The 26,264-nt window shown below is 39.2% G+C and overlaps 1 protein-coding gene across 4 annotated transcripts; it reads left to right on the forward strand.

Annotated features, from left to right (window-relative positions):
* The first annotated feature begins 1,874 nt into the window (after positions 1-1,874).
* glsl (glutaminase like) lies at positions 1,875-26,202 on the forward strand. Of its 4 annotated transcripts, none has more exons than XM_067380569.1 (22): positions 1,875-2,269; positions 2,356-2,509; positions 2,961-3,061; positions 8,158-8,222; positions 9,450-9,543; positions 12,057-12,186; positions 12,279-12,345; positions 12,420-12,532; positions 12,639-12,768; positions 12,930-12,997; positions 14,782-14,945; positions 15,073-15,131; positions 15,200-15,244; positions 15,329-15,387; positions 15,479-15,545; positions 15,640-15,690; positions 15,758-15,934; positions 17,087-17,218; positions 18,229-18,321; positions 18,471-18,532; positions 25,325-25,465; positions 25,562-26,202. In XM_067380569.1, the coding sequence occupies exons 2-22, from the start codon at positions 2,463-2,465 to the stop codon at positions 25,656-25,658; spliced, it is 1,962 nt and encodes a 653-aa protein (XP_067236670.1). In that variant the 5' UTR covers positions 1,875-2,269; positions 2,356-2,462; the 3' UTR covers positions 25,659-26,202. The 4 variants fall into 4 exon arrangements, with proteins under 4 accessions (XP_067236670.1, XP_067236671.1, XP_067236672.1 ...); XM_067380570.1 differs by having other exon boundaries at positions 2,385-2,509; XM_067380571.1 differs by having other exon boundaries at positions 2,426-2,509.
* Positions 26,203-26,264: the final 62 nt, after the last annotated feature.

Here is a 26,264-nt window from a genome sequence, read left to right on the forward strand (position 1 = left end):
TCTGATGCAGAGATATGGATCTTGAAAAACGGTTGCTAGGGTAATCTGTTTGGTTGCTAGGGAGTGGCCTGGCAGCTACCAATGATGATACTCCAAAGGCTGCTTGACAATATAAACCAACCGCCATGTCTCTATGATGCTCTGATGCAGAGATATAGATCTTGCTAAACGGTTGCTAGGGTACTCTGTTTGGTTGCTAAGGAGTGGCTTGGCAGCTACCAATGATGATACTCCAAAGGCTGCTTGACAATATAAACCAACCCCCATGTCTTTACGATGTTCTGATGCAGAGATATACATCTTGCTAAACGGTTGCTAGGGTACTCTGTTTGGTTGCTAGGGAGTGGCTTGGCAGCTGCCAATGATGATACACCAAAGGCTGCTTGCCAGTATGAATGATTTAAACCAACCCCCATGCTTGCATGATATTCAGATTTGAAGATATCCCTCTTTGCTTTGTGTTGCTAGGGTGCTCTAAATGGTTGCTAAGGCGTGGCTAAGATGTCTTTAAGGTGATTTTTGATTGGCGGTTTGCTGCCTCGAGTCAAATGAGCCCACCCTCATGTTTGTATGACACTCCTATCCAAAGATATTCATTTGATCTTTTTGAATGGAAGTCTATGGATCTTGTTGCTATGGTGCTCTATATGGTTGCTAGGGCGTGGCTTGATAGCTTCACAATGATCCTGAGAGACTGATTGGCTGCCTGAGTGAAATGAGCCCACCCCCTTGTCTCTATGACATTGTGATCCAGAGTTATGTTCAATACAAAATCCCTATGTAATTTCCCATAGTAGGAAAAACACACCATTTCATGGGCACGGCTTCACCATAGTATGTCTATGGGGCAACTTTGGGCAGCTCTTGTGCCCCAGGGGTACAACTTACACCCCATTTTGAGGTATGGTCTGACAGAACCTGTCAGCCCCTTCAATCGTGGTGACCCACATGTTTCTACGAAATTCTCGTTAGGAGCTATGACTCGTCAAAGTTCGTCGCAATGTTAAGTCTATGGGATTTTTCGCCCGATTTTTCGCCCGCCGGACGAACATCGTACACCCGATCGCTTATAAAAGTCATAGCACACCATTCCCGAATAATCCGCACGATTTGACACCTCATTCGTGGGTCTAGGACAAAAGCTGCGAGACTAGTTACGCGCCGAAATTTTGTCCAGAAGAAGAAGAAGAAGAAGAAGCAGAATAATAATAAGTATGCAGCAGAATAAGAATGGAGCTTTGCCTTTGGCAAGCACCATTAATAATAGCAACAAAATAAAATTACGGAAGAGGATTAGGGCCAAGCAATAAAAAAAAAAAAAATAAAACCATCTCGAGATTAAAGTTGTTAAATTTCGAGAAAAAAGTCGAAATAAAATGTTGGGAATAAACTCGTTAAATTTCGAGAAAAAAGGTTGAGATAAAATTTTGAGAATAAACTCATTAAATTACGAGAAAAATCTTGTTAAATCTCAAGAAAAAAGTCGAGATAAAATGTTGAGAAAGTAATTAAATTACGAGAAAAATGTCGTTAAATTGAGAAAAAAGTCGAGATAAAATGTTGAGAATAAACTCATTAAATTATGAGAAAAAAAGTCGTTAAATTACAAGAACAAATTCGTTAAATTACGTATTCTCAACATTTATTCTCGAAATTTAACGACATTTTTCTCATAATTTAACAAATTTGTTCTCATAATTTAACGACTTTTTCTTGTAATTTAACGAGTTTATTCTCAACATTTTATCTCAACTTTTTTCTTGAAGTTTAACAAGTGTTTTTCTTGTAATTTAACGAGTTTTTTCTCATAATTTAACAACTTTAATCTCGAGATGGTTTTATTTTTTTATTATTGCTTGGCCCTAATCCTCTTCCGTATAAAATGATTATATTTATATATATTATAATAAATAATCTAAAAGTATTATTTAATAAATAACTGCTATTAGTAGTAGTGATTTTAGTAGTAGTAACTGTAATAATAATGATAATAATAAAATAAAGAACTATTATTAGTAGTGATTTTATTTGCATTTTTAGAGTTGTAATAATAATATCAATTTGAAATTCTTACGATATATAACATATATTATAATGAATATCATTAAATAATGATGGTTAGTAGTGCTGATTTTAATAATAATAATAATAATTATTATTATTAATACCATAGTTGTTGTCTAGTAGTAGCATTTTTGTTTCTTGTCTATTTTGTTCTCCTATTACTAAGTGTTCCTTTCCAGAATGGAGATCCCTCCTCCAAGATGCAGTTAAGTTCCTCCTATTTTCATCCAGCTAAAAACTGGCTGTTCACATTGAGACTGGCTCAAACACATTGTATCACTGTTTGCACAGCTGCCAAAAAGACTCATCTTTGTCTCCAGGAGCTAAACAAACACACCATTTGGAATTCTTAAAACTCTAGTTGATTGCCTTTATAAAGCATAAAGGGAAGTTTCATCATGGAGAACAGCTTAAGCCAAGAAGCAGAGGAAAATCCCTATCTGTGGTAAGAACTGTTTTTAACATATGGAAAGTCAGTTTTAAATGCATAAAGTTTGAGCCTTGACCCAGTCTTTTCCATTCAGTTTAGCTAAACTAACTAAATTAAAATAAAATAGAAAATATATTCTTTCATCAAGCAGTCGGGCACAGTCTTGAGTTGAGCTGACAATTGATAACTGTGTCAGATGTTTCACACAGCTGAGCTGCTCATCATGACTAGACTTGTCTTTACACAGACACACTTGCTTTGATCCCAAGGTCTCATTTCAGTGTATTTTCACAAAATCCTGTGTGGAAATTATATATTAATGTAGTTTACTGATGTCTACTATGCCCAAAGGCAAGCTGTCAAAAAACACTTGCACTTCAAACATTTGTTTAATCCATACTCGAAATGAAACATATGCTTTCAATAGAAACCCATGTGAGTACATAGTACAAACAGTTTTTTCTAGTTTTCAGAGAACACCGTCTCTCAGACGTAAATGGAGAAAGCGCTACGGAGGCCTGGATGGCAACAAACTGCTGGAGCCAAATACAGAGGACGACACAAGAGGTACAAAAACAAAACATTGCAGCTGTGAGTCATTTAGATGCAATTTGAGAGGCCAGATCCCAAGCATTACCACTCTGCGACATTGATTTTACATCAGCTCTATACAGGAAAACTCCAAGATCAGTGTGAGAGAGCTGCTCAAACTAGGCCAAATGAATGGGACAGCTCTGTAGACATTCTCATTTAACCAGGATTGTGGTCAACATCTGGGCCATAAAAATGTGCAAAGGCAGTGGGTGTGTTCTGGGGAAAAGTGATGTGGCAGATATATATAAAACTGCTACGGATATATTTTTTATATATATATATATATATATATATATATATATATATATATATATATATATATATATATATATATATATATATAATTATATAAAAAGCTGAGTTTTTATATCAATTTTCACAATACAATACAATACATGTTATTTTCTTACAGAAAACCATGTAGCAAAGGCTTGTGGCAAGGAATAAAATTCCTTAGAGACTATTATGAAGCACATTCACTTTGTTTTGTAAACCATATTCATGTTATGTGGGTTTCCTTTAAAAGAAACACAATTAAGTTACTTTCTAGTTTCACCCTAAGGGGTGGAAGCACTGTCTGCATAACTTCGTCTGGCATGTACAACCCTATAGCTGGGCACAAAATCAACTTCCTGAGGTGAGGATGGCTGTAAGATACCTCAAAACTTTGCAAAATGCTGTTGTTGCAAATATCTTTTACATTATTTATTAAAATTTCTGTCCTGTACATTGTAAAATCTAATTAGTTAGACTTACTTTTAAAAAAAAGCATGCCAACTAATTGCCTTAAAGGTGCCCTAGAGTAAAAATTGAAAAAATTGATAAAAATTGAATTTACCTTGGCATAGTTGAATAACATGGGTTCAGTACATGGAAAAGACATACAGTGAGTCTCAAACTCCATTGTAAATGGAAATCTCCATGTAAATCTCATTTGTTTAAATACCTCAGAAGAACAGGCGAATCTCAACATAACACAGACTGTTACGTAACAGTTGGGATCATTAATATGTACGCCCCCAATATTTGCATATGTCAGCTCATGTTCAAGGCATTAGACAAGGGCAGCCAGTATTAACATCTGGATGTGCACAGGTGAATCATCAGACTAGGTAAGCAAGCAAGAACAATAGCGAAAAATGGCAGATGGAGCGATAATAACTATCCATGATTATGTGATATTTTTAGTGATATTTGTAAATTGTCTTTCTAAATGTTTCGTTAGCATGTTGCTAATGTACTATTAAATGTGGTTAAAGTTACCATTGTTTATTACTGTATTCACGGAGACAAGAGCTGTCGCTATTTTTTTTTAAACACTTGCAGTCTGTATAATTCATAAAAACAACTTCATTCTTTATAAATCTCTCCAACAGTGTGTAATGTTCGCTTTAGCCACGGAGCACTATCAAACTCATTCAGAATCAAATGTAAACATCCAAATAAATACTGTACTTACGCGATTAGACATGTTGCATGACGAACACTTTGTAAAGATCCATTTGAGGGTTATATTAGCTGTGTGAACTTTGTAAATGCACTGTATTATAGTTGAGAGCTCGGGGGGTAGGGAGCGCGCGATTTAAAGGGGCCGCAGCCTGAATCGGTGCATAGTTAATGATGCCCCAAAATAGGCAGTTAAAAAAAATAATAAAAAAAAAATCTATTAGGTATTTTGAGCTGAAACTTCACAGACACATTCAGGGGACACCTTAGACTTATATTACATGTTATATATATATCTTGTAAAAACTGGTTCTAAGGCACCTTTAAAAAAAAACTAAAAAAGTAAAGTGAAATAGGAATAGTATGTTGTACTGACAAATGCTTAGTTAGTATAGTTCACTTGAGTTCTAGTAACTAAAAAAGAACTGTAGAGGGTACTTGATCATTTACTTTAGATTGACTTGGAATGGCTACCATTTTTGTTACCATTGTTGTGTTTTGCATGCTGAATGTTGAAGTCTGTGTGTGACTCAAGCATGGTCAATTGCAAGATATTTCACAAATATAGAGGGATTATATAAACCCAATTAAATGTTTCACAAGGTGTTAATGACATAAGTGTTAACAATAAAAGATCATTATTTGACATGAAAAATAGACTAGTTAATGATTAAGTTAGAAGTTACGTAGAAGTTTTAAAAGCAACCGATATATATTACTTCCCTTCCTTTGAATCAAAAAAACTGTGAGTTCTTGTTGAATCGCTGCAACAGTAGGATAATTACAATAATATATGAAATTCCAAGTGCCCAAGCAAAGGGAACACTGATCACCATAGTGGTGAAAATATTTTAGGAAAATCAACATCAATTTATGAAGCCAGCCAATGTGATGTTCTCTCAAATTTTCCAGTTGAATTTACAATTGAACATTCAAGATGACTTTGGGAAATGAGTGAATGCAACTTAAGAAAGATAACCGTAGAAGTGGAGGAAATGAGTGAAAAGTCTATTAAGAATTGTCCCGCCTCAAAAACTCTTTTTTGCTTGACAAAAAACAATCAATTAATCTTAACTTTGGTTTTCTCAGTAACCAAGGCATAGTATGTGAATAGTACAGATTACTAGATTTTTACAATTAAAGGGTTAGTTCCCTCCGTTCATCTTCAAAACACAGTTTAAGATATTTTAGATTTAGTCCGAGAGCTTTCTGTCCCTCCATTGAAAATGTATGTACGGTAGACTGTCCATGTCCAGAAAGGTAATGAAAACATCATCAAAGTAGTCCATGTGACATCAGTGGGTTAGTTAGAATTTTAGGATTGAAAATACATTTTGGTACGACTTTATTCAGCATTGTATTCTCTTCCGGAATCCTTTCCATTGAATTGATTCCATTGAATTGATTCCATTGAATCCTTTCATCTGTCGGCGTTGGTAATGCACTTTTACGTCACCGTGGTTGTTTTTGGTGATTAGGACATCCGCGACATGCACACTTACGCACCATTTAAAGGAACACTCCACTTTTTTTGAAAATAGGCTCATTTTCCAACTCCCCTAGAGTTAAACAGTTTAGTTTTACTGTTTTCGAATCCATTCAGCCGATCTCCGGTTCTGGCGGTACCACTTTTAGCATAGCTTAGCATAGTTAATTGAATCTGATTAGACCGTTAGCATCGTGCTTAAAAATGACCAAAGAGTTTTGATATTTTTCCTATTTAAAACTTGACTCTTCTGTAGTTAAATCGTGTACTAAGACCGACGGAAAATGAAAAGTTGTGATTTTCTAGGCTGATGTGGCTAGGAACTATACTCTCATTCAGGCGTAATAATCAAGGAACTTTGCTGTAGTATCATGGCTGCAGCAGGCGCAATGATATTACGCAGCGTCTCTCACAAACGTCTCCATGGTTGCAAGGCACGTTCCCTGTGCAAGCAGGGGCTCACGGGCGCTGCATAATATCATTGCACTGCTGCAGCCATGGAACGGCAGCAAAGTTCCTTGATTATTACGCCTGAATGAGAGTATAGTTCCTAGCCATATCAGCCTAGAAAATTGCAACTTTTTATTTTCTGTTGGACTTAGTACACGATTTAACTACAGAAGAGTCAAATTTTAAATAGGAAAAATATCAAAACTTTTTGGTCATTTTTGAGCGACATGCTAACGGTCTAATGAGATTCAATGAACTATGCTAAGCTATGCTAAAAGTGGTACCGCCAGAACCAGAGATCGGCTGAATGGATTCAAAAACGGTAAAACTCAACTGTTTAACTCTAGGGAAGTTGGAAAATGAGCCTATTTTCAAAAAAAGTGGAGTGTTCCTTTAAAAAATGTAGCAAGACCAAAATACAAACAATGTAGAATAGCTTGAATACAGCGAAGCTCGGGCGCACCGGATAACACGTCAGCACCGTCTTACATCAGCAGCGTCACTGCGGAGTCGTGAACCACACTCCGGAGCAGAAGGGGGTGGTAATGCACCAATAAACTGGATGCCAACCGCCGTAAAACAGGAAAGAAGAAGAAGCGGAGTCGTGAACACGGATTGACAACAGACCCGGAAGAGAATACAATGCTGAATAAAGTCGTAGTTTTTGTTATTTTTGGACCAAAATTTATATTTGATGCTTCAACAAATTCTAACTAACCCACTGATGTCACATGAACTACTTTGATGATGTTTTTATTACCTTTCTGGACATGGACAGTATACCGTACATACATTTTCAATGGAGGGACAGAAAGCTCTTGGACTAAATCTAAAATACCTTAAACTGTGTTCTGAAGATGAATGGAGGTCTTATGGGTTTGGAACGACATGAGGGTGAGTCATTAATGACATAAGTTTCATTTTTGGGTGAACTAACCTTTTAAGTTAATAGATTAAGTAAAGTTAACTAAAACATGATAGTCAGAACAACTGTTGGATTTTACAGTGTATGTTTATTAAAGGCATAGTTCAAAAAGAATATCATTTACGGTCATATAATAAACCTATATGACTTTGTCTTTCTTCTGTGGAACACGAATTTTAACTGTTTAACTGTCTATACAATGAAAGCGAATGGGGTCCGAAACAACACTGTATCCTATTGACTTTTATTTAGATAGAACTGTCAAAATATCTTTTTTATGTGCCTTGCTCAAGATAGAACGTCATGCAGGTTTAGAACAACGTAAATGTGAATTATTTTAATTTTTGGGTGAACTATGCCTTTAAGATTTATTGTTCTTTTGGGTGGAAGATTGAGAGTAAAAATAGACAGATTACATCAATCCCCTGTCCACAGCACCATGGCTTCATATGTTTTAGCTTTCAGAAAGAGTTATTGTGTGGGATTTGCTGAGGTTTTGGACCGAGAGGACAACACAACACAAACGTCTTAAACTCGCCTAAAAAAAAAAAAAAAAAAAAACTTTGTGTCCTAGATTCTAAAATAGCTTCATATACATTCCTTGCTGAGGCAATGCTTAGTGGTTTTTAACTTCAAAAATCCTTTTTAAATCTCTCACTCACAAATAAGCACTAATCTTAATCTTTAAACCTCTCTCAAGATTCAGCAAAGGAGGATTTTTCTCATCCTGGGTTCTTATACTTTTACCCCCCACTCATTCAGAGAATGGAGAGATGACAGATGCCTTCACATACAGGAACGCAGACCCCGTGAAGTTTACAGCTAAGGTACGTGCTGAGTCCTGTATTGCTCTCATAACCACACCCACACATAAACTATAAAACAAACCTGGAGGTGGAAACTATGACCAGCATTATTAAAAAGACATGTGAGGGACATTTCAATACAACTGTGCTAATGTGGTGTTTCACTGCTTTCTAAAATGAGACTCATTCAGCGGACATTAGCAAAAGTTTCGATTCCAGGTTCAAAGTTAAGCTCAAATGGCATAATTTTGATTATTATTTTTTTTTTTTACTTTTTCTGTTTTTCTTAAAAAAAAAAAAAAGAAAGAAAGAAAAAAAAAAGCAGTGAGGTACTTACAATAGAAGTGAATGGGGCCAATTTTGGGGGGGGGGGGGGTTTAACAGCAGAAATGTGAAGCTCATATTATAAAAGAACTTTGATATTATAAAAGAAAATATGAGTTTTAAAGCTATTTAATTCATTTTTACAGTTGATTGTGTTTAACTTAAAGGGTTAGTTCACCCAAAAATGAAAATTCTGTCATTTATTACTCACCCTCATGTCGTTCCAAACCCGTAAGACCTTCATTCATCTTCAGAACACAAATTAAGATATTTTTGATGAAATCTGATTGCTCAGTGAGGCCTCCATAGCCGTTAAGCTCAAACCTTCTTCCCAAGTTTGTAATGTCACCAACCCAGGAAGAAGCTCATTATAGTCCCAACCAGCTGTTTGTTGTAGTCCTTGAACAGAAAATATCTCCCTTTGCATTACAGTAACTTGTATTGAACCCTCAATATTCCATTAATAGAGTATGCTGGACATTAAAGACACTTCGTCACTGCCGCTTAGCATAGCATGTCTGTACAAAGACAAAAAGTTAGCATGTACTTCACCTGTAATAAAATCCCAGCCCTGTAGACGTTGTTACTGCTTGAGGCTAACATTTGTTAGCTAGCATGCTGACATGAGAGGGTAATATATCTCAATATGTTTCCCCGCAGTCCTAAACACCTGCAATTAGTTAGACTTCAAAGACATGTCTGGCACCAGCATTATGTTGCATGTATTTAATAAGGCTTCAAAAGGTGTAAAACACTTATAAGCTAATTCATCATTACGTCTAGCCCCAAATAACAGCTAGTTCTCGCTCAAGAAAAAATAATGCACATGAATGCAGACTGTTTGCTTGATGCTATGTATAATAGTCTATATATAGATAATTTTTCTCAGCCAAGCTCTCAGTGCATGTTTTTTTATGTTACTAGGAAACAAAATCTGCAGGGAACATTCCTCAACATGTGCCAAGAAATACCTTTCCATCCCAGAGGCCAGTCAATTATGTCTCTCCAGGCTCTACAGGTGAAAGATCAAAAAACAATATGTGCTCTTATCTCCAGTGGCACACATTTCTGCCTCCTGTTAATTCCCTTTTGCTTTTATGTACCTTTGTACACTTGCTTTCTTTTGTTGTAAATATTACAGCTCTCGTGAAGCAGCAGTTCTGGTTAGTGTTTGTTCTACACCTCTAACATCAAGTACTACAATTAATTGGACTCCATTCAACTTTGTTTCGTACATAACTTCAGCATAATTTTTTTTTAAGTTACATTTTTTACAATGGAAGGTTAAAGTTTGAAAATCTCTCATTGACTTTTAATTGACATTGACAATGTCAAAAACAATGGTGTCATTGTTATATTTGCATGCTGAATTGTGATTGGACTTCTTTTATATTAATTATTTTATTTTAATTGATCTTGTTTGCCTTACATATATTTAAGCAGTTAATTGTTGCTTGGACACTGCACAGTAGCTGGCTTTTAAATGACATGACATTACATTACAAAAGAATAATTGGTTAAAGCTGCAGTCCGTAACTTTTTTGGGTTAAAAATTATGAGCAATTATATAACCCGCCAGTGTTCAAAACTATCTCCTTACCTTAGCCTGATTCACAACGCTAAGCTGGTAATAATGTTTTCTAAATAGAGTGGTACTGGTAGGTTTCCGTGGGAAATCTGAGCATGCAGACATTCATCTTTGCGTCATTACGTCACGTCTGTTTACATAAAGAACGAGTCCCAGCTAGTAGGCTATATGTGAGGATGCTGCAGGTGCACAGCAAAATCCCCAGAGTTAAATCAACTCTGCTCAGAGAACATATGGTCCCTCTCTACATAGAGTTAAAATAACACTGAAGCAGAGTTAAAGTTAATGAGATAATATGCTGTTTGTGGAGTTATTTAATCAGATCTTGAGAGATTTAATGTCTTTTATCTTCAGTTGATTTCATCTAAGACTGGCTGGAAGTCATTTGTAGTTACTGTGTTTCTTTTCAGTGATTCTGCTTGTTAACAGCAGGTGTTCATCACTAATGCTCAATCATAACTTAATTAATCACTTAATTATCTCAGTGCTACTTTAACACTATATAGAGAGGGACCATATGTAATCTGAGCAGAGTTGATTTAACTCTGGAGATTTTGCTGTGTGGAGGATCATTTATAGCCTTTTCTCACAGCAGCTGGAACAATTAAACGTATCATTTTGATGGCAGATTGTAATCCAGAAAAGTTCAAATGACAATCATCAGTGACAACTGGAGATTCACCAGTAGTCAAAAGCAAAAGATTTCGGACTGGCTACAGAAATTGACATCTATAGGTAATGCTAATTCACACCAAATACACATAGTCACACAATGCTGATAACATCAACAATTTGAGAACAAAGTATAACAATAATAATATTTTGCACGGTTTGGCATGATCCGAGCTAAGCGATTATTAGATTTAATCACCATTGGCAGTGTGATTTATTGTAATGCTTTTTTTTCTCAGTTGGTCAGAACAAAAGTGGCAGACATGTTCAGATGACATTTTCCGGTGAAAATTCTTACTCTGGTCATACTTTCAAGACTAGAATCTGTGATTCTGAAGTACAGTATCCACACCAGTGAGGTGACTGACAGCAAACATTAGATTCATCTGCACTGAGGTGACGTGCCGATGCACAATCCACGTAAAGATAATAATTCCACAAATAACTGCAATTGCAGGTTTCAAACAGAGATGGCGACAAAGAGGCAACATTTACGGACTGCAGCTTTAAATAAATTTTAAATAAATAAATAGTATAAAACATTTATTTACATATATAAAATATTATATCATATTTATTATGTTAAGTAATAATATATATTTTTGAGCCATGATTTTTTATTATCTTTATATAATATTTTATGTACACTACCATTCAAAAGTTTGGGTTCAGTAAAACATTTTTTAGAGTAATTCATACTTCAACAATTAATAGAGCAAGGAACAGTAAAGACATTAACAGTGTTAAATGATTTCTATTTCAAATAAATGTGGTTCTTTTGAACTTTCTATTCATCAAATAATCCTGAAAAACATTGTACACAACTGTTTTCAAGACTGATAATAAGAAAAGTTTCTTGAACAGCAAATCAACATATATATATATATATATATATATATATATATATATATATATACATATATATATATATACATATATATATATACACATATATATATATACACATATATATATATACACATATATATATATACACATATATATATATACACATATATATATATACACATATATATATATACACATATATATATATACACATATATATATATACACATATATATATATATACATATATATACACATATATATATATATATATATATATATATATATATATATATATATATATATATATATATATATATATATGTATATATATATATAATTTTTTGCTGCCTAGCAAGCACTGTCTTTTTTCTTAATGATTCATTTTTCCGCTCTAATAAAATTCCCATTCTTTTCCCTAGGCGTGCCATCTTTTATAAGCAATGGAGGCACAAAACGGACAGTACCAGAGCAGGACAAACTTCAAGCCAGCCAAGCATGGCAACACTTGGGCCGACCAGAGAACCATCAAGGGCATTTTAAGAAAAAAGTGTGAGTCTCAAATGTGTACCACAGCATTCACATAACATGTTTCACAAGCTACTAGCCATATAGTGACTACACAACACATTGTTTTCCAACAGGGCTGCTGATGTGCTCTTTGATAATTTCGCCTCTGGGGGAAGAGTCAACTGCAATCAGTTTTTTGAGGTACTTGAGAAGCATCATTACTATTTGCTAATATTCAACACTGCAGGATGTCATATCCGTCTGTACTTTGGAAGGCCCTGTGGAGCTCAGGAATCATCCGAACGGACCCGCGGATTAAAGACTGCTACGGCCTGATGCGGAAGCTACAGGAAGCGGATGGAACTGTTGACAGGAGCACTTTTCACAGGCCAGACAGGATCTTGATACCAACAGTCAAATCATGCCAAAAAACATTCTAAACACCCCTAATCTTTTGTGCTGCTAAATATGCTTCATTTCTGACCATTCTGCAGGTGCGTGACAGGCTTTGTGTCTTTCATCCTGAAGGCATTGCAGGGAAGATTTGTCATTCCAGATTTCTCTACCTTCACAGAGGAAACACAAAAGCTGTTTATTAAATGCAAACAACTATCCTCTGTGAAGGTGTGTCAAATCTGTTTCCGCTGTTGTTGTTTTTTTTTTTATATAACAGTCTGGTGAAAGAGATGTGCAAAGAAGCCTCAAAGTAGCACAGGTTATTTTCTAATTGAATGTTTCATGAAAAATATCACAATGTGACTCATATCCTGTGTATTTACGAACAGGAGAAAGAAGACGTAAGAGAGAGCGGCACAAAATGGGGCATTTCAGTTTGTACTGTGGATGGGCAGAGGTATGCACACTATATATATATCAGTGTTGCCAAGTCCGCAGAAATTGGGCTACTTTAAGGGGCCGTCATACTTTAAGGGTCTAAAAACGCGAGACGCAGCGCTAAGGAGTGGTTTTAAAAAAAGCGCAGCATAGAATGCGAGTCTCAAGACGCGCCTTTGAGACGTGATGCAATAACGACAATAATGGAAATAATAGAAATAGGCAAACTGCAGAATTTACAGATACAAGTTTTGACATGGAAAAAAAGAAAATAAGATAATAATGAGCGCCTCCTCCGCCATGTTGCCATTATATAAAACAGTTGTCATGCCAACTCGCAACACTTGTCCCGCCTCCAATTTCTCCTGATTGGTCCACTGTTTTGGAACTGACATTGATGAGCGGCGCTGCGTGTAAAAGTTGAAATTCTTTTAACTTGACACGGCGTCTTAAAAATGTGTGTGAGGTGCTGCAAAAGACACGAGCATAGCGGTCATGCACGTCCGTCAAGCGCGTTTACATAGAAAAACAATGGGAAAGTAGCGCATTGGAATAAAAAAACGCGTTCTGTGTGAACGGCCCCTAACACTGTTGTCGCAGGTTGTTTTTCACGTCCGCGAGTCAAAGCGACCCCATATAACATAATTTTTAGCACATGGAATGCAAATTTTATCAGAGGAACCCTAAAAAAAAGGTTGATTTTTTTTTCCGGGAGACCCCGCCGAAACGCAACTGGGCTAGTTTTGAATAGCAATTGTGCGGATTTTGTTGTGAAAACCTGGCAACCCTGATTATACATGGGTCATTGACAAATAAGGTTTTTAAAAGTGTAAAAAAACATAATGGAGATATAATTTTGAAGTTTTATTAAGTGTTATCAATGAGATTATGTGGTTTTTATTTTTTTTAAATTTCGGTTTTACCTAGTGACACTATTGGTTATACCGAATGACGATTAGCATTAGCATTAGACGATAGCATTTCAAACAATGCTAACAGGCTTTTCCTTTATATTTAGTACAAATTTTTAAAATATTACAACATTTTCCATGTTTTATAGCGGTTGTATCGAATGACCTGATGTTTTGGGACATGCATATGAGCAAGTGAAAAGAGTGTTAGTTACTTTGCTTCATTATAAATTAATATTTTATTGAATAAAACCTTTTGGATTCAATAAAAGAGATCTAGTTGTACTACCTCACATATTTTTGGATGTCATATCTTTGTTTTTTATTAAAATTAAGGTCTTTGGACAAAAAAATGACCCGTCACATCATTGACCCATATATATATATATATATAATATAAATTCAATAAATTTATATATGTATGAAGACCGGAGTTATAAGGCTGAAATTTCAGCATTGCATTACAGGAATAAATTATATCTTAAAATATAAGAAAATAGAAAACAATTGTAAAAGTATTTTGTAATATTTCTGTTTTTTCTGTATTTTTGATCAAATAAATGCATCCTTGGTGAGCATAAGAGACTTTGAAAACATTAAAATCTGACATTAAACATTATGAGTAAAAAATGAATACATATAATCATTATAATAATCTTAGTAGTATTTTTAACAAACATTTTCATTTTTTCATTTTCATTTTCATTAACTACAATTAAGAATTGAAGGTCCAGCTATAGTCGATTAAATTATATTGTTATATAAATATATATTATATAAACAATTATATACAATTACAACTATAATACTCAAATTTAAAGTTATTTACAGATTATGAGTTCAGTTTGCCTGTTGAAGTTTAAATGAGATGCTGTTATTTGTTTGACTCCAGACTTTCCTTAGGAGACTGGGCTGAACCTTGCATTCTGGGAGAGATATCCTGGCCTCTCATATACGGCCTCGCGGTGGACCAGCAAGGATCTGACTACGTGCACAGATTTGTAGGAATGGAGGAATATTCCAAATACGAGTCTCCATTTACCCTGACCAAGCAAGGTAAGTTCACTCAGTTCACTCCACATATTCAATTTCCTTGATTTATGTCCGGTTCTGGATTCAAAAACAGTCTGATGTTCAGTTCAAAGCATTTTAAGCTTCTTCACTGCAGAAAACTTGTTTGCAGGTGTGCCTCATAGTCCACTGGTTGAGACAGGAGCCATTATCTGCACTTCTTTATTACAGGTAACAACATTGCTTGTTTATAAATGAACAAAAATGTACTTTTATTGACTGTTTTTGTCCTAAAACAGCTGGCAACCAGACCAGTCACTGAGGAAGAAGAAAAGTACGAGTCTGTAAGCTTAACTTTTACATCAACCAGCTACATTTGATAAAAAAAAAGGCATAAAGCAATCTTGAAGCAAACCATTCTCACACAGGTTTTGAATATCATCAGAAGACTGTGCAACAAAGAGCATGCAAACCTAAACTGCACCAGGTAGGCCTATTTTTATGAGAAATTGATTTTTTCCTGTGCTATTCTGTTTATTTGTTGGTGTTAATTTCAACTGTCAGTATTGCCATTGCAGTTATCAAAACTTGCGAAAAGACATCATCCGTCTCCACGCACTCTCATTTTACTTACAAGAGAAGAAAGTAAGTCCAGGATAATTCTTAATACAATCAATTTTGATTCCACATTGTAAAGCGTCTATTACAGTCTTTGTTTTTAATAAATAAACCATTTCAGTGCTTTCCGGAAGGTGTGGGGATCAATTCTACACTGGATTTACTGTTGCAGGTATTCAGATTGAACATATTATATTCTTGAAAAGGAAGATTAGATTTTAATTTTGCATATATATTAGTGTTTATCGACAGAAGTCACCTGCGAGTCCGGCGCAGCATTGGCCGCTACCCTGGCTAATGGAGGATTGTGCCCCCTGTCAGGTGACCAAGTGATGTCCCCTCACGCCGTCCGCAGTAGCCTTTCCATGATGCAGGTGGCTGGAATGAATGACTATTCCAGAACATTTCATTTCAGGGTGAGTTTGTGACTAAGCTGGTAAATAATGAGTCATATTTGTGTGATATATTGCAGGTTTAGCATCAATTCTGTTTCATTTCCATGGTTTAAATTCATTCCCACATCTCTAAGAGGATAGTTTAAGTAATTGAATTTGATTACACTTTCATGTAACTAATTAAAACAGCCCATATCCTGCCACGTTAATTAACAATAATGGCAACGATCGAACAGTGGTGAAGGTGTCCATGAATATACAATGTCTGTAAGAATTATGTATGTATTCCCCTACTGCCCTCTAATGGAGACAGTCCAAATTGCTTTGCTTAAAGCAGATGTGCCAATTTCAAAGGGTTAGTTCACCCAAAAATGAAAATAATGTCATTAATTACTCACCCTCATGTTGTTCTACACCTGTAAGGCCTTCATTCATCTTCAGAACACAAATTAAGATATTTTCGATTAAATCCGATGGCTCAGTGAGGCCTGCAATGACACTTCCTCTCTCACGATCCATAAAGCTACTAAAAACATATTTAAAACAGTTCATGAGAGTACAGTGGTTCAATATTAATATTATAAAGCGACCAGAATACTTTTTGTGCGCCAAAAAAAAAACACTTCAACAATATAGTGATGGGCCGATTTCAAAACACTGATTCGGATCTTTGCGAATCGAATCAGAGTCTCGGATCTCCTATCAAATGACTAAACTGCTGAAATCATGTGACTTTGACACTCCGAGTGACTGATTCGATTCGCAAAGATCTGAAGCAGTGTTTTGAAATCGGCCCATCACTATAGGCCTATTGTTGAAAAGTCGTTTTTTTTTTTTTGCCGCACAAAAAGTATTCTTGTTGCTTTATAATAAATATTGGATCACTGTACTCACATGAACTGTTTTAAATATGTTTTTAGTAGCTTTATGGATCGTGAGAGAGGAAGTGTCATTGCTGTGAATGCAGGCCTCACTGAGCCATCGGATTTAATCAAAAATATCTTAATTTGTGTTGTGAAGATGAATGAAGGCCTTACGGGTGTGGAACGACATGAGAATATTTTTATTTTTGGGTGAACTAACCCTTTAAATGTGCATATTTCACAAGGGTAAACTGCTGAGGATTTAAAGCCAAATTTAGGCTGGATAATATATTTGTATTCAATACTACAGACGTCTGTGCCTGCCAAGTCCAGTCAGTCTGGTGTTGTGCTGATCGTGGTTCCTGGAGTTCTGGGACTCGTGTGCTGGTCACCTGGGCTGGATTGCAATGGAAATTCCTGGAGGGGTGTTCATTTCTGTGAGGTAAGGTATTGTATCAATATACAATATTTTTATGTAGTAAGCTCAGTTGAGGTCTTTGAGATTTTACCAGAAAAGTTTCTAGAATTTTTATCATATGTGACCACAATACCAGTGACCACAATACCAATTATATAGGTCAGTTTTTTGAAATTGAGATTTTTTTACATCATCTGAAAGCTTAATAAATAAGCTCCATTTATATGTGGATTTGTTAGGACAGAACAATGTTTGGCCGAGATACAACTATTTTAGGGTGCAAAAAAATCAAAATATTGAGAAAATCGCCTTTAAAGTTGTCCAAATGAAGTCTTTAGCAATGCATATCCACTCACAAAAATATATATTTTTTTATATTTACAGTAGGAAATGTACAAAATATCTTCATGGAACATGATCTTTACTTAATATCCTAATGATTTTTGGCATAAAAGAAAAATCAATCATTTTGCCTCAAACAATGTATTGTTGGCTATTGATACAAAATACCCGTGTGACTTATGACTGGTTTTGTGGTCCAGGGTCACATTTGTTAATGTAAAACATCTTGTATAATATTTCCTGATGTTTTGATTTTCTTTGTTTTTTTGTTTTTTTAATTATGCAACTCTTGTATTTTTTTAACTAAACTTTTGACCCCTTATGTAGCTAAACTACTACTACAGGATCAATATAAACCAGTTAGAAACAAAATTCAATTTTGTGGCTTTTAGTCTATATTTCTTAGCTTTTATGTTAATCTAAATGCTACATGTAATCCTTAATGCTAATGAAATTAACTGTTAGCAGATATATGCATATAAAGATACAATTTAGTTTTTCTTGGACCAAAAATTTAGATGACACATCCTGCACTATAAATTCCAGTCAGATTTTGTTTTGTATAATAATGCATTTCCCCCTAATACCACAGGTATATACTAGCCCTCTGACAAACTAAGCCTATTGTGTATTGAAAAAAGTGTGCTGGTCTTTGGAAAATGGTAACTATTTATTGTCTTTTTTTCTCAAAGGAGCTGGTTTCAACCTTTCAGCTGCACAGTTTTGACATCAGGACACCCTTCAGACAGGTGCTGTGTTACAGACAGTGGAAGGTGGAGTCAGAGGTCTGGTTTATTATTTCATTTTTTTTTTTTTTAATTAAACTTATATTTAGCGTACGGAATGGTTTTTATTTATTTAAATAATTTATGTAAATTTTTGATACTGTTGGGGATATGGAGGTAAATAAATATACTGCTTTCTTTAAATACAGGGATACCAAATCATGAATGTACTCTTAGCTGCTTACAGAGGGGACATGGTGTCTCTGCGCAGGTAGGATCACCAAGATATGTTCATTATAACATGTAAACATCAGACATCATCTGTGGAAGCACACACATTTATGTGGAGTAGATGGGGGAATCCTGAAATCTCAAAAGACTGCTTTGAGAACTCACAATTACATAACATATTTGATATCAGCAACAAAATCTGATAGTGACTGACACATAAATGTTGTTTCTTATGCTCAAATAGCGTTAAAGAAAGCTTATTTTTCAGGCTAGACGAGCCAATGCGCATGTGCAGTCCTAAGCGCCAGTCTCAGGTTTCTATGGGAACTTGAGCTTCTAACGGCAGCTGCATTGATGCAACGACATTATCAATCAGCCATTGGCTCTTTTACTTACAAGGCTGGACCTATTTCGCCATATTGCGCTATGCAGTTTCCCCCATTCATAACTAATAGAAGTGAACATCTTTCTATATCTACAGTCTTTGAGAATGGCAGCACTGCTCAAAGGCTTGTTTGTTTGAACTGCACCCTCTACTGTACAGGAATGCATTTGCATTTCCTTCAGCATGAGGCTTATTCATTTCACTTTTGGCATGAAGGGCCTTTGCTTTTGCCAAAAATAGAACTTATTTGTAAATAAACAAAAAACACAGCCCAGATAAGAAAAGCAACAAAAAAGTAATCACTTTCCCCAACACACACACACACACACACACACATATATATATACATTATATATATATATATATATATATATATATATATATATATATATATATATATATATATATATATATATATACAGCTATGGAAAAAATTAAGAGACCACTTAACATTGATTTCTGAACTTGGAGTGGTCTCTTAATTTTTTCCATAGCTATATATATATATATATATATATATATATATATATATATATATATATATATATATATATAGTATATACAGTGCTCAGCGTAAATGAGTACATCCCCTTTGAAAAGTAACATTTTAAGCAATATCTTAATGAACACAAAAACAGTTTCCAAAATGCTGACAAGACTAAGTTTAATATAACATCTGTTTAACTTATAAAATTAAAGTAAGGTTAATAATATAACTTAGAGAACAAAATTTTCAGTTCTACTCAAATTAGGGTCATGCAAAAATGAGTTCACCCCACAACTAAAACTACTCCATCTAGTACTTCATATGGCCTCCATGATTTTTAATGACAGCACCAAGTCTTCTAGGCATGGAATGAACAAGTTGGCGACATTTTGCAACATCAATCTTTTTCCATTCTTCAAGAATGACCTCTTTTAGAGACTGGATGCTGGATGGAGAGTGATGCTCAACTTGTCTCTTCAGAATTCCCCTTTAGGTGTTTGATTGGGTTCAGATCAGGAGCCACTGAATCACTTTCACCCTGTTCTTCTTCAGAAATCCAACAGTGGCCTTAGATGTGTTTAGGATCATTGTCATGTTGGAAAAGTGCATGACGACCAAGGGCATGGAGTGATGGTAGCATCTTCTCTTTCAGTATAGAGCAGTACATCTGTGAATTCATGATGCCATCAATGAAACGACACCAGCAGCACTCATGCAGCCCCACATAAGGACACTGACACCACCATGTTTTACTGTAGGCACCATGCATTTTTCTTTGTATTCCTCACCTTTGTGACGCCATACAGTTTTGAAGCCACCAGTTCCAAAAACCTTGGTCTCATCACTCCAGAGTATAGAGTCCCAGTAGTCTTCGTCTTTGTCAGCATGGGCCCTGGCAAACTCTAAGTGGGCTTTTCTGTGCCTGGGCTTTAGGAGAGGCTTCTTTCGTGGACGGCACCCATGTACGCCATTCCTCTGCAGTGTACGCCGTATTGTGTCACAGGAAATAGTGAACCCAGTTCCCTTTCAGTCGGTCACGTTCGACGTACGTCAGTAGTGGCCGACGAATTGGGATATCGCTTGGAGAGCCCTATCAGCTTTGTGTAAACTAAAACAAGCCAATGGAATTGGCGTGCGATATTTGCATAATGCGCACCGCCCCCGACAGGTGTATATAAATAGGAAGCAGATGCAATCGCACTCTGTCTTTCGCTTCGGAGCCATTCAGTGGTGTCCTGTTTAAGAAGACTGTTTGTGTGAACTAAACTGCCTCGAAGAGGATTCACAGCAAGCCGTGTGTGCCGGTGTAACGGTGCTACAGCGAGGTCGCGAGCTCCAGAGGATCCGAGCTATAGCTCTCAACTGCTGTTTTCACAGCACACGCCTAGAGTGAAAGTGTGTGTGTTGCGATTTGGGCCGGTTCCTTGGTGTGTCCAGGGAGTGGTGTACCTGGCACATCGCGTCACTCCCTGTGTGCTTCGGCACGAGCGAGTTGACTGTTTTCCCCTTCTAAAAGAGCTTTACAGACGAACCCTGACAGTATGTCATTTCGTCTGTGCGTTAATGGGTGCGGTCGTTCCCTGGTCCCTGCTGATGGGCACAATCGTTGCATCTCGTGTTTGGGCATTCTGCACGCTGAAGCAGCTTTTGTGGATGGTTAATGTTCCCATTGCGGGAACATGACTATCGCGGTGCTGAGGTCGAGACTCTCCTTCCTGAAGAGAGTCCGACCTTACTCCGGGCCGCTCCCATGCCGTCCGAGTCGGGTCCCTCTCTGCCTTGCTGCCCCACCCCCGGTGCGTCTGTGGTGCCTTTGGTCCCGCTGGCTCAGTGTCTGGAAGCGTGGATAGCGCTCCCCAGCCTGTCCAGCTGGCTCATTCGCACTATCAGACTCGGCTATGCGATTCAGTTCGCCCGGCGTCCCCCGGTCTTCAGGGGTGTCCACTTCACTCAGGTGTCGTTGAACAGTGCACCTGTTCTCCGGGCGGAGATTGCTGTCCTCCTGGCGAAGGATACAATCGAGCCGGTCCCTCCAGCCAATATGAAGTCGGGGTTCTACAGCCCCTACTTCATTGTACCGAAAAAGGGCGGTGGGCTACGGCCAATCCTGGACCGTCCCCAGGATTGGTTTGCAGCAATAGACCTGAAGGACACGTACTTTCATGTCTCGATTCTGCCTCGACACAGACCCTTAAAGAAGCGGTCTGCGTTCGAGGGTCGGGCATGTCAGTACAAAGTCCTACCCGACATGGTTTTAGCTCCCAGCCGGTTGGGTCTTCAGGTTAACTGGGACAAGAGCAAACTCGCCCCCGGGCAGAGGATCTCTTGTCTCGGTCTCGAGCTAGACTCGGTCGCACGGACTGCGCGTCTCGTCGGTGTTGAACTGCCTGAGCTCGCTCAAGTGCAGGACAGTGGCTCCACTGAAAGATTTTCAGAGGCTCCTGGGGCATATGGCATCTGCAGCCGCGGTCACGCCGCTCGGATTGCTTCATATGAGACCGCTTCAACACTGGCTCCGCGGCCGGGTCCCGAGATGGGCGTGGCAGTGCGGCACGTTCCGTGTCCCCGTGACACCGAGCTGCCGTCGCACCCTTGTCCGGTGGTCGGACCCTTCGTTCCTGTGGGCTGGAGTACACCTCGAACGAGTGTCCAGGCACGCTGTGGTCTCCACAGATGCCTCTGCCACGGGATGGGGGGCCACGTACAACGGGCATGCAGTGGCAGGTCTTTGGACGGGGCCTCAGCTGCATTGGCATATCAATTGCCTCGAGTTGCTAGCGGTTCATCTTGCGCCGGCCCGCTTCAAGAAGCTGTTGTCAGGCAAGCACGTTCTAGTCCGCTCACACAGCACTGCGGCCGTTGCGTACATCAACCGTCAAGGTGGTCTACGCTTCCGTCGCATGTCGCAACTCGCCCGCCATCTCTTGTTGTGGAGTCAGAAGTATCTGAGGTCCCTTCGGGCCACTCGTGTCCCAGGTGTGCTCAACCGTGCAGCCGACGAGCTGTCACGGCAGCCTCCACTTGCGGGCGAGTGGCGGCTCCACCCCCAGGCGGTCCAGCTGATTTGGCAGCTTTTCGCGAGGCCCAGGTAGACCTGTTTGCCTCCACAGAAACTGCCCACTGCCAGTGGTTTTATTCCTTGACCGGCGGCACGCTCGGCACGGATGCCCTGGCACACAGCTGGCCCCCGGGTCTGCGCAAATATGCGTTTCCCCCAGTGAGCCTTCTCGCACAACTCCTGTGCAAGGTCAGGGAGGACGGGGAGCAGGTTCTGTTAGTGGCTCCGTACTGGCCCACTCGGACCTGGTTCTCAGACCTCATTCTCCTCGCGACAGCCCCTCCCTGGCCGATTCCTCTGAGGAAGGACCTCCTGACTCAGAGACGGGGCACCCTGTGGCACCCACGTCCCGATCTATGGAACCTCCACGTGTGGTCCCTGGACGGGATGCGGAGGTTCTGAGTGATCTCCCGCAAGCGGTCGTAGACACCATCACTTCCGCTAGAGCTCCTTCCACTAGGAGTCTCTATGCGTTGAAGTGGAACCTGTTCGTCGAACGGTGCGCCTCTCGCCGAGAGGACCCCCGATCATGTTCGGTCGGATCCGTGCTTTCTTTTCTGCAAGATGGGTTGGAGCGAAGGCTGTCTCCCTCCACCCTCAAGGTGTATGTCGCCGCTATTGCCGCACATCACCACGCAGTTGAGGGTAAGTCCCTGGGGAAACACGATCTGATCGTCAGATTCCTGAGGGGGGCCAGAAGACTAAATCCTCCTCGCCCTTCCTCCGTACCCTCTTGGGATTTGACCCTGGTTCTCACAGCTCTCCGGGGTCATCCCTTTGAGCCTTTGCAATCAGTCGACCTGAAACTAATGTCTCTTAAGACGGTTCTTCTGGTTGCATTGGCTTCCCTGAAGAGGGTTGGGGATCTGCATGCATTTTCGGTCGACGAAACGTGCCTAGAATTCGGGCCCGGTGATTCTCACGTCATCCTGAGACCCCGGCCTGGATACGTGCCCAAGGTTCCTACCACTCCCTTCAGAGATCAGGTAGTGAACCTGCAAGCGCTGCCCTCGGAGGAGGCAGACCCAGCCCTAGCTTTGCTCTGTCCCGTCCGCGCTCTGCGCGTTTAAGTGGACAGAACGCGAAGCTTCAGGACCTCAGATCAGCTCTTCATCTGTTACGGAGGCCAGCAGAAGGGAAAGGCTGTCTCCAAGCAGAGGATGGCCCACTGGATAGTGGATGCCATCGCCCTGGCGTACGAATCCCAGGGCGTGCCTTGCCCGCTCGGGTTGAGAGCCCACTCCACCAGAGGGGTGGCCTCTTCCTGGGCGCTGGCTCATGGCGCCTCGCTGACAGATATCTGTAGAGCTGCGGGCTGGGCGACACCAAACACGTTTGCTAGGTTTTATAGCCTACGTGTAGAGCCGGTATCCTCACGTGTACTCGCATCCACTAGTTGGTAGACGTGTTGTACCCACTCTAAGTGTCGGCTTGCAATGCCATTCCCGCCACTGGCCGGATACGTGCATACTTTCACTCCAGTCGTGTTCCCCGCTTGGCGAACCCTGTCGAGTTCCTCCGCCTCCCCCTTCGGCTCGGACATTGCGGAGTGTCTGATGCCAGGCCTACATCCGTCGCTGACGCTGTCTGTTGGCTGGGGCCCATATGCCGTGACCCCTCTACGTGAGCGGTCCCATATGTGTAATTATCCACGGTTTAAAACTCCCTACGGGCTGAGTCCGTGTCTTTCCCTTAGCAGAGCCAGCTCTGCTGTCACCTGTCAGATGAGTCTCCCCCTACCAGGTGGAGCAATCCCAGGGACTCCATATGCGTACTGCCCCCCGGGCCAGTCCATATGTGTATTTCCCACGTAAACTCCTCCCCCATTGGGTAGGTAGTGGTCTCCGCAGCGTCCCTTACGGGTTCGCTTCCCCAGTGTGTCTAGTTTACTTAGTGGGTATTGGTTAGACAGCAGTAGACTCTCTCGGTGTAAGCTCGCCCCCTTCACCGCCAGCCGGTGCTATGGGCGGCTGAGCTTGCGCTGGGCACTGGAAGGGGTTTCGTAACTGTGGCGCTTTAGTTGGGATCCCAATTCGTCGGTCACTACTGACGTACGTCGAACGTGACCGACTGAAAGGGAACGTCTCGGTTACGTATGTAACCCTCGTTCCCTGAAGGAGGGAACGGAGACGTACGTCCCGTCGCCACAGTTTCTGTACCCTCGCTGTAGCGCGGACACCAGTTGTCTCCTCAGCGAAAAACAGAGTGCGATTGCCTCTGCTTCCTATTTATATACACCTGTCGGGGGCGGTGCGCATTATGCAAATATCGCACGCCAATTCCATTGGCTTGTTTTAGTTTACACGAAGCTGATAGAGAGCCCTAAGCGATATCCCAATTCGTCGGTCACTACTGACGTACGTCTCCGTTCCCTCCTTCAGGGAACGAGGGTTACATACGTAACCGAGACGTTTGGCTTTCTACTTCTTTAGATAACTGCAGTGAACTTACATGCCAATTTTCTTCAACCCTTCTCATCAGAAGACGCTCCTGTTGAGGCGTTAACTTCCGTGGATGACCTGGACGTCTCTGTGAGATGGTTGCAGTTCCATCTTTTTAAAATTTTTGTACCACTTTTGCTACAGTATTCTGACCGATAAGTAAAGCTTTACTGATCTTCTTGTAGCCTTCACCTTTCTGCTGTAAAGAAATTATTTTCTTATATTTCTCATATTATTAACCTTACTTTCATGTTATAAGTTAAACAAATGTTATATAAAACTTAGTCTTGTCAAAATTTTGGAAATTGTTTTTGTGTTCATTGAAATATTGTTTAAAAAGTTACTTTTCAAAGGGGGTGTACTCATTTACGCTGAGCACTATATATACCATAGCAAAAACTTTATATTTGAATTTAGTTTGTTTATGGTGAACTGAAAACGGGTTAATTCCTCTTTCATAGGTACCTTCTGTCAGGAGCAGATGTGAATGCTGTGGATTATGATGGACGGTCAGCGCTGCACGTCGCAGCCTCCGAGGGCCATCTGGATGTCATCAAGTTCCTGGTGGAGAACGCAGGTGCAAACTGCACACTCAAGGACAGGTAACTTTGCCAAAGACATGTACGATATGACTATTATCAAACGTTACAGCATTGAGCAGCCAACAGGACTAATCTATGCTGTGCTGATGTTAACAGGTGGGGTAACACCGCATTACAGGAGGCCATGAGATGCAATCAAGACCCTGCCATCCAGTGTCTGAAGAAATACACAGATTATGAAGAGAGTTTATAATTGGGTGCATTAATTTACACTTGATATTTACATTCAAGGTACAGATAGGTAGATACTGATTATATTTAGAATGAAGAGGAGGTTGTAAAGAGCAGCAAAGGCAACAGTCCCAGACAAACACTCAATGCTTATTAGGAATTATTGAAAGAGACTGAAACCTTGTTTTCCCAATAAATGCTACAGCAGCATGTGTTTACTGATTCAACACTTCAACATTATGAATGCAGTGTTTTGCTGTAGCTGTTGGGTAAATGACTGAATGCAATTGAACCATGTTCTCAAGGGTATTTTCCTAAATATAAGGTTGGGGCGCATTGTCACATGTTTTATCAATGTTCTTTGTTGAAAACAGTTTGTTTGGTCAATTTAATGCATCCTTGCTGAATAAAGTAGATTAATTTCTTTTTTTTTTCCCTGTTCCCTTTTCATTTTGCTTACCCCAAACTTAGTGTATCACATTTTCCAAAGAAATATTAAGCATACAAGTCTTTATGTTGCCCTACATCTTCAAAACCTATCCTCTGTATCACCTTCTAGTGAAATTCTTGCAGTAGACACATGCCAGTAACCGATGAGTGACCTCTAGAACCGTCACAGCTGCAGGAT

Source organism: Chanodichthys erythropterus, chromosome 24, assembly GCF_024489055.1.
Source record: "Chanodichthys erythropterus isolate Z2021 chromosome 24, ASM2448905v1, whole genome shotgun sequence".
Classification (NCBI taxonomy): domain Eukaryota; kingdom Metazoa; phylum Chordata; class Actinopteri; order Cypriniformes; family Xenocyprididae; genus Chanodichthys; species Chanodichthys erythropterus.

Excerpts from the sequence above, each read along its gene's own strand:
- glsl (XM_067380569.1), top strand. The coding sequence starts at position 2,463 with ATGGAGAACAGCTTAAGCCAAGAAGCAGAGGAAAATCCCTATCTGTG. Across the intron at positions 12,998-14,781 it reads TGTACTGTGGATGGGCAGAG|ACTTTCCTTAGGAGACTGGG; the intron begins GTATGCACACTA and ends GTTTGACTCCAG. Across the intron at positions 15,245-15,328 it reads AAGAAGAAAAGTACGAGTCT|GTTTTGAATATCATCAGAAG; the intron begins GTAAGCTTAACT and ends ATTCTCACACAG.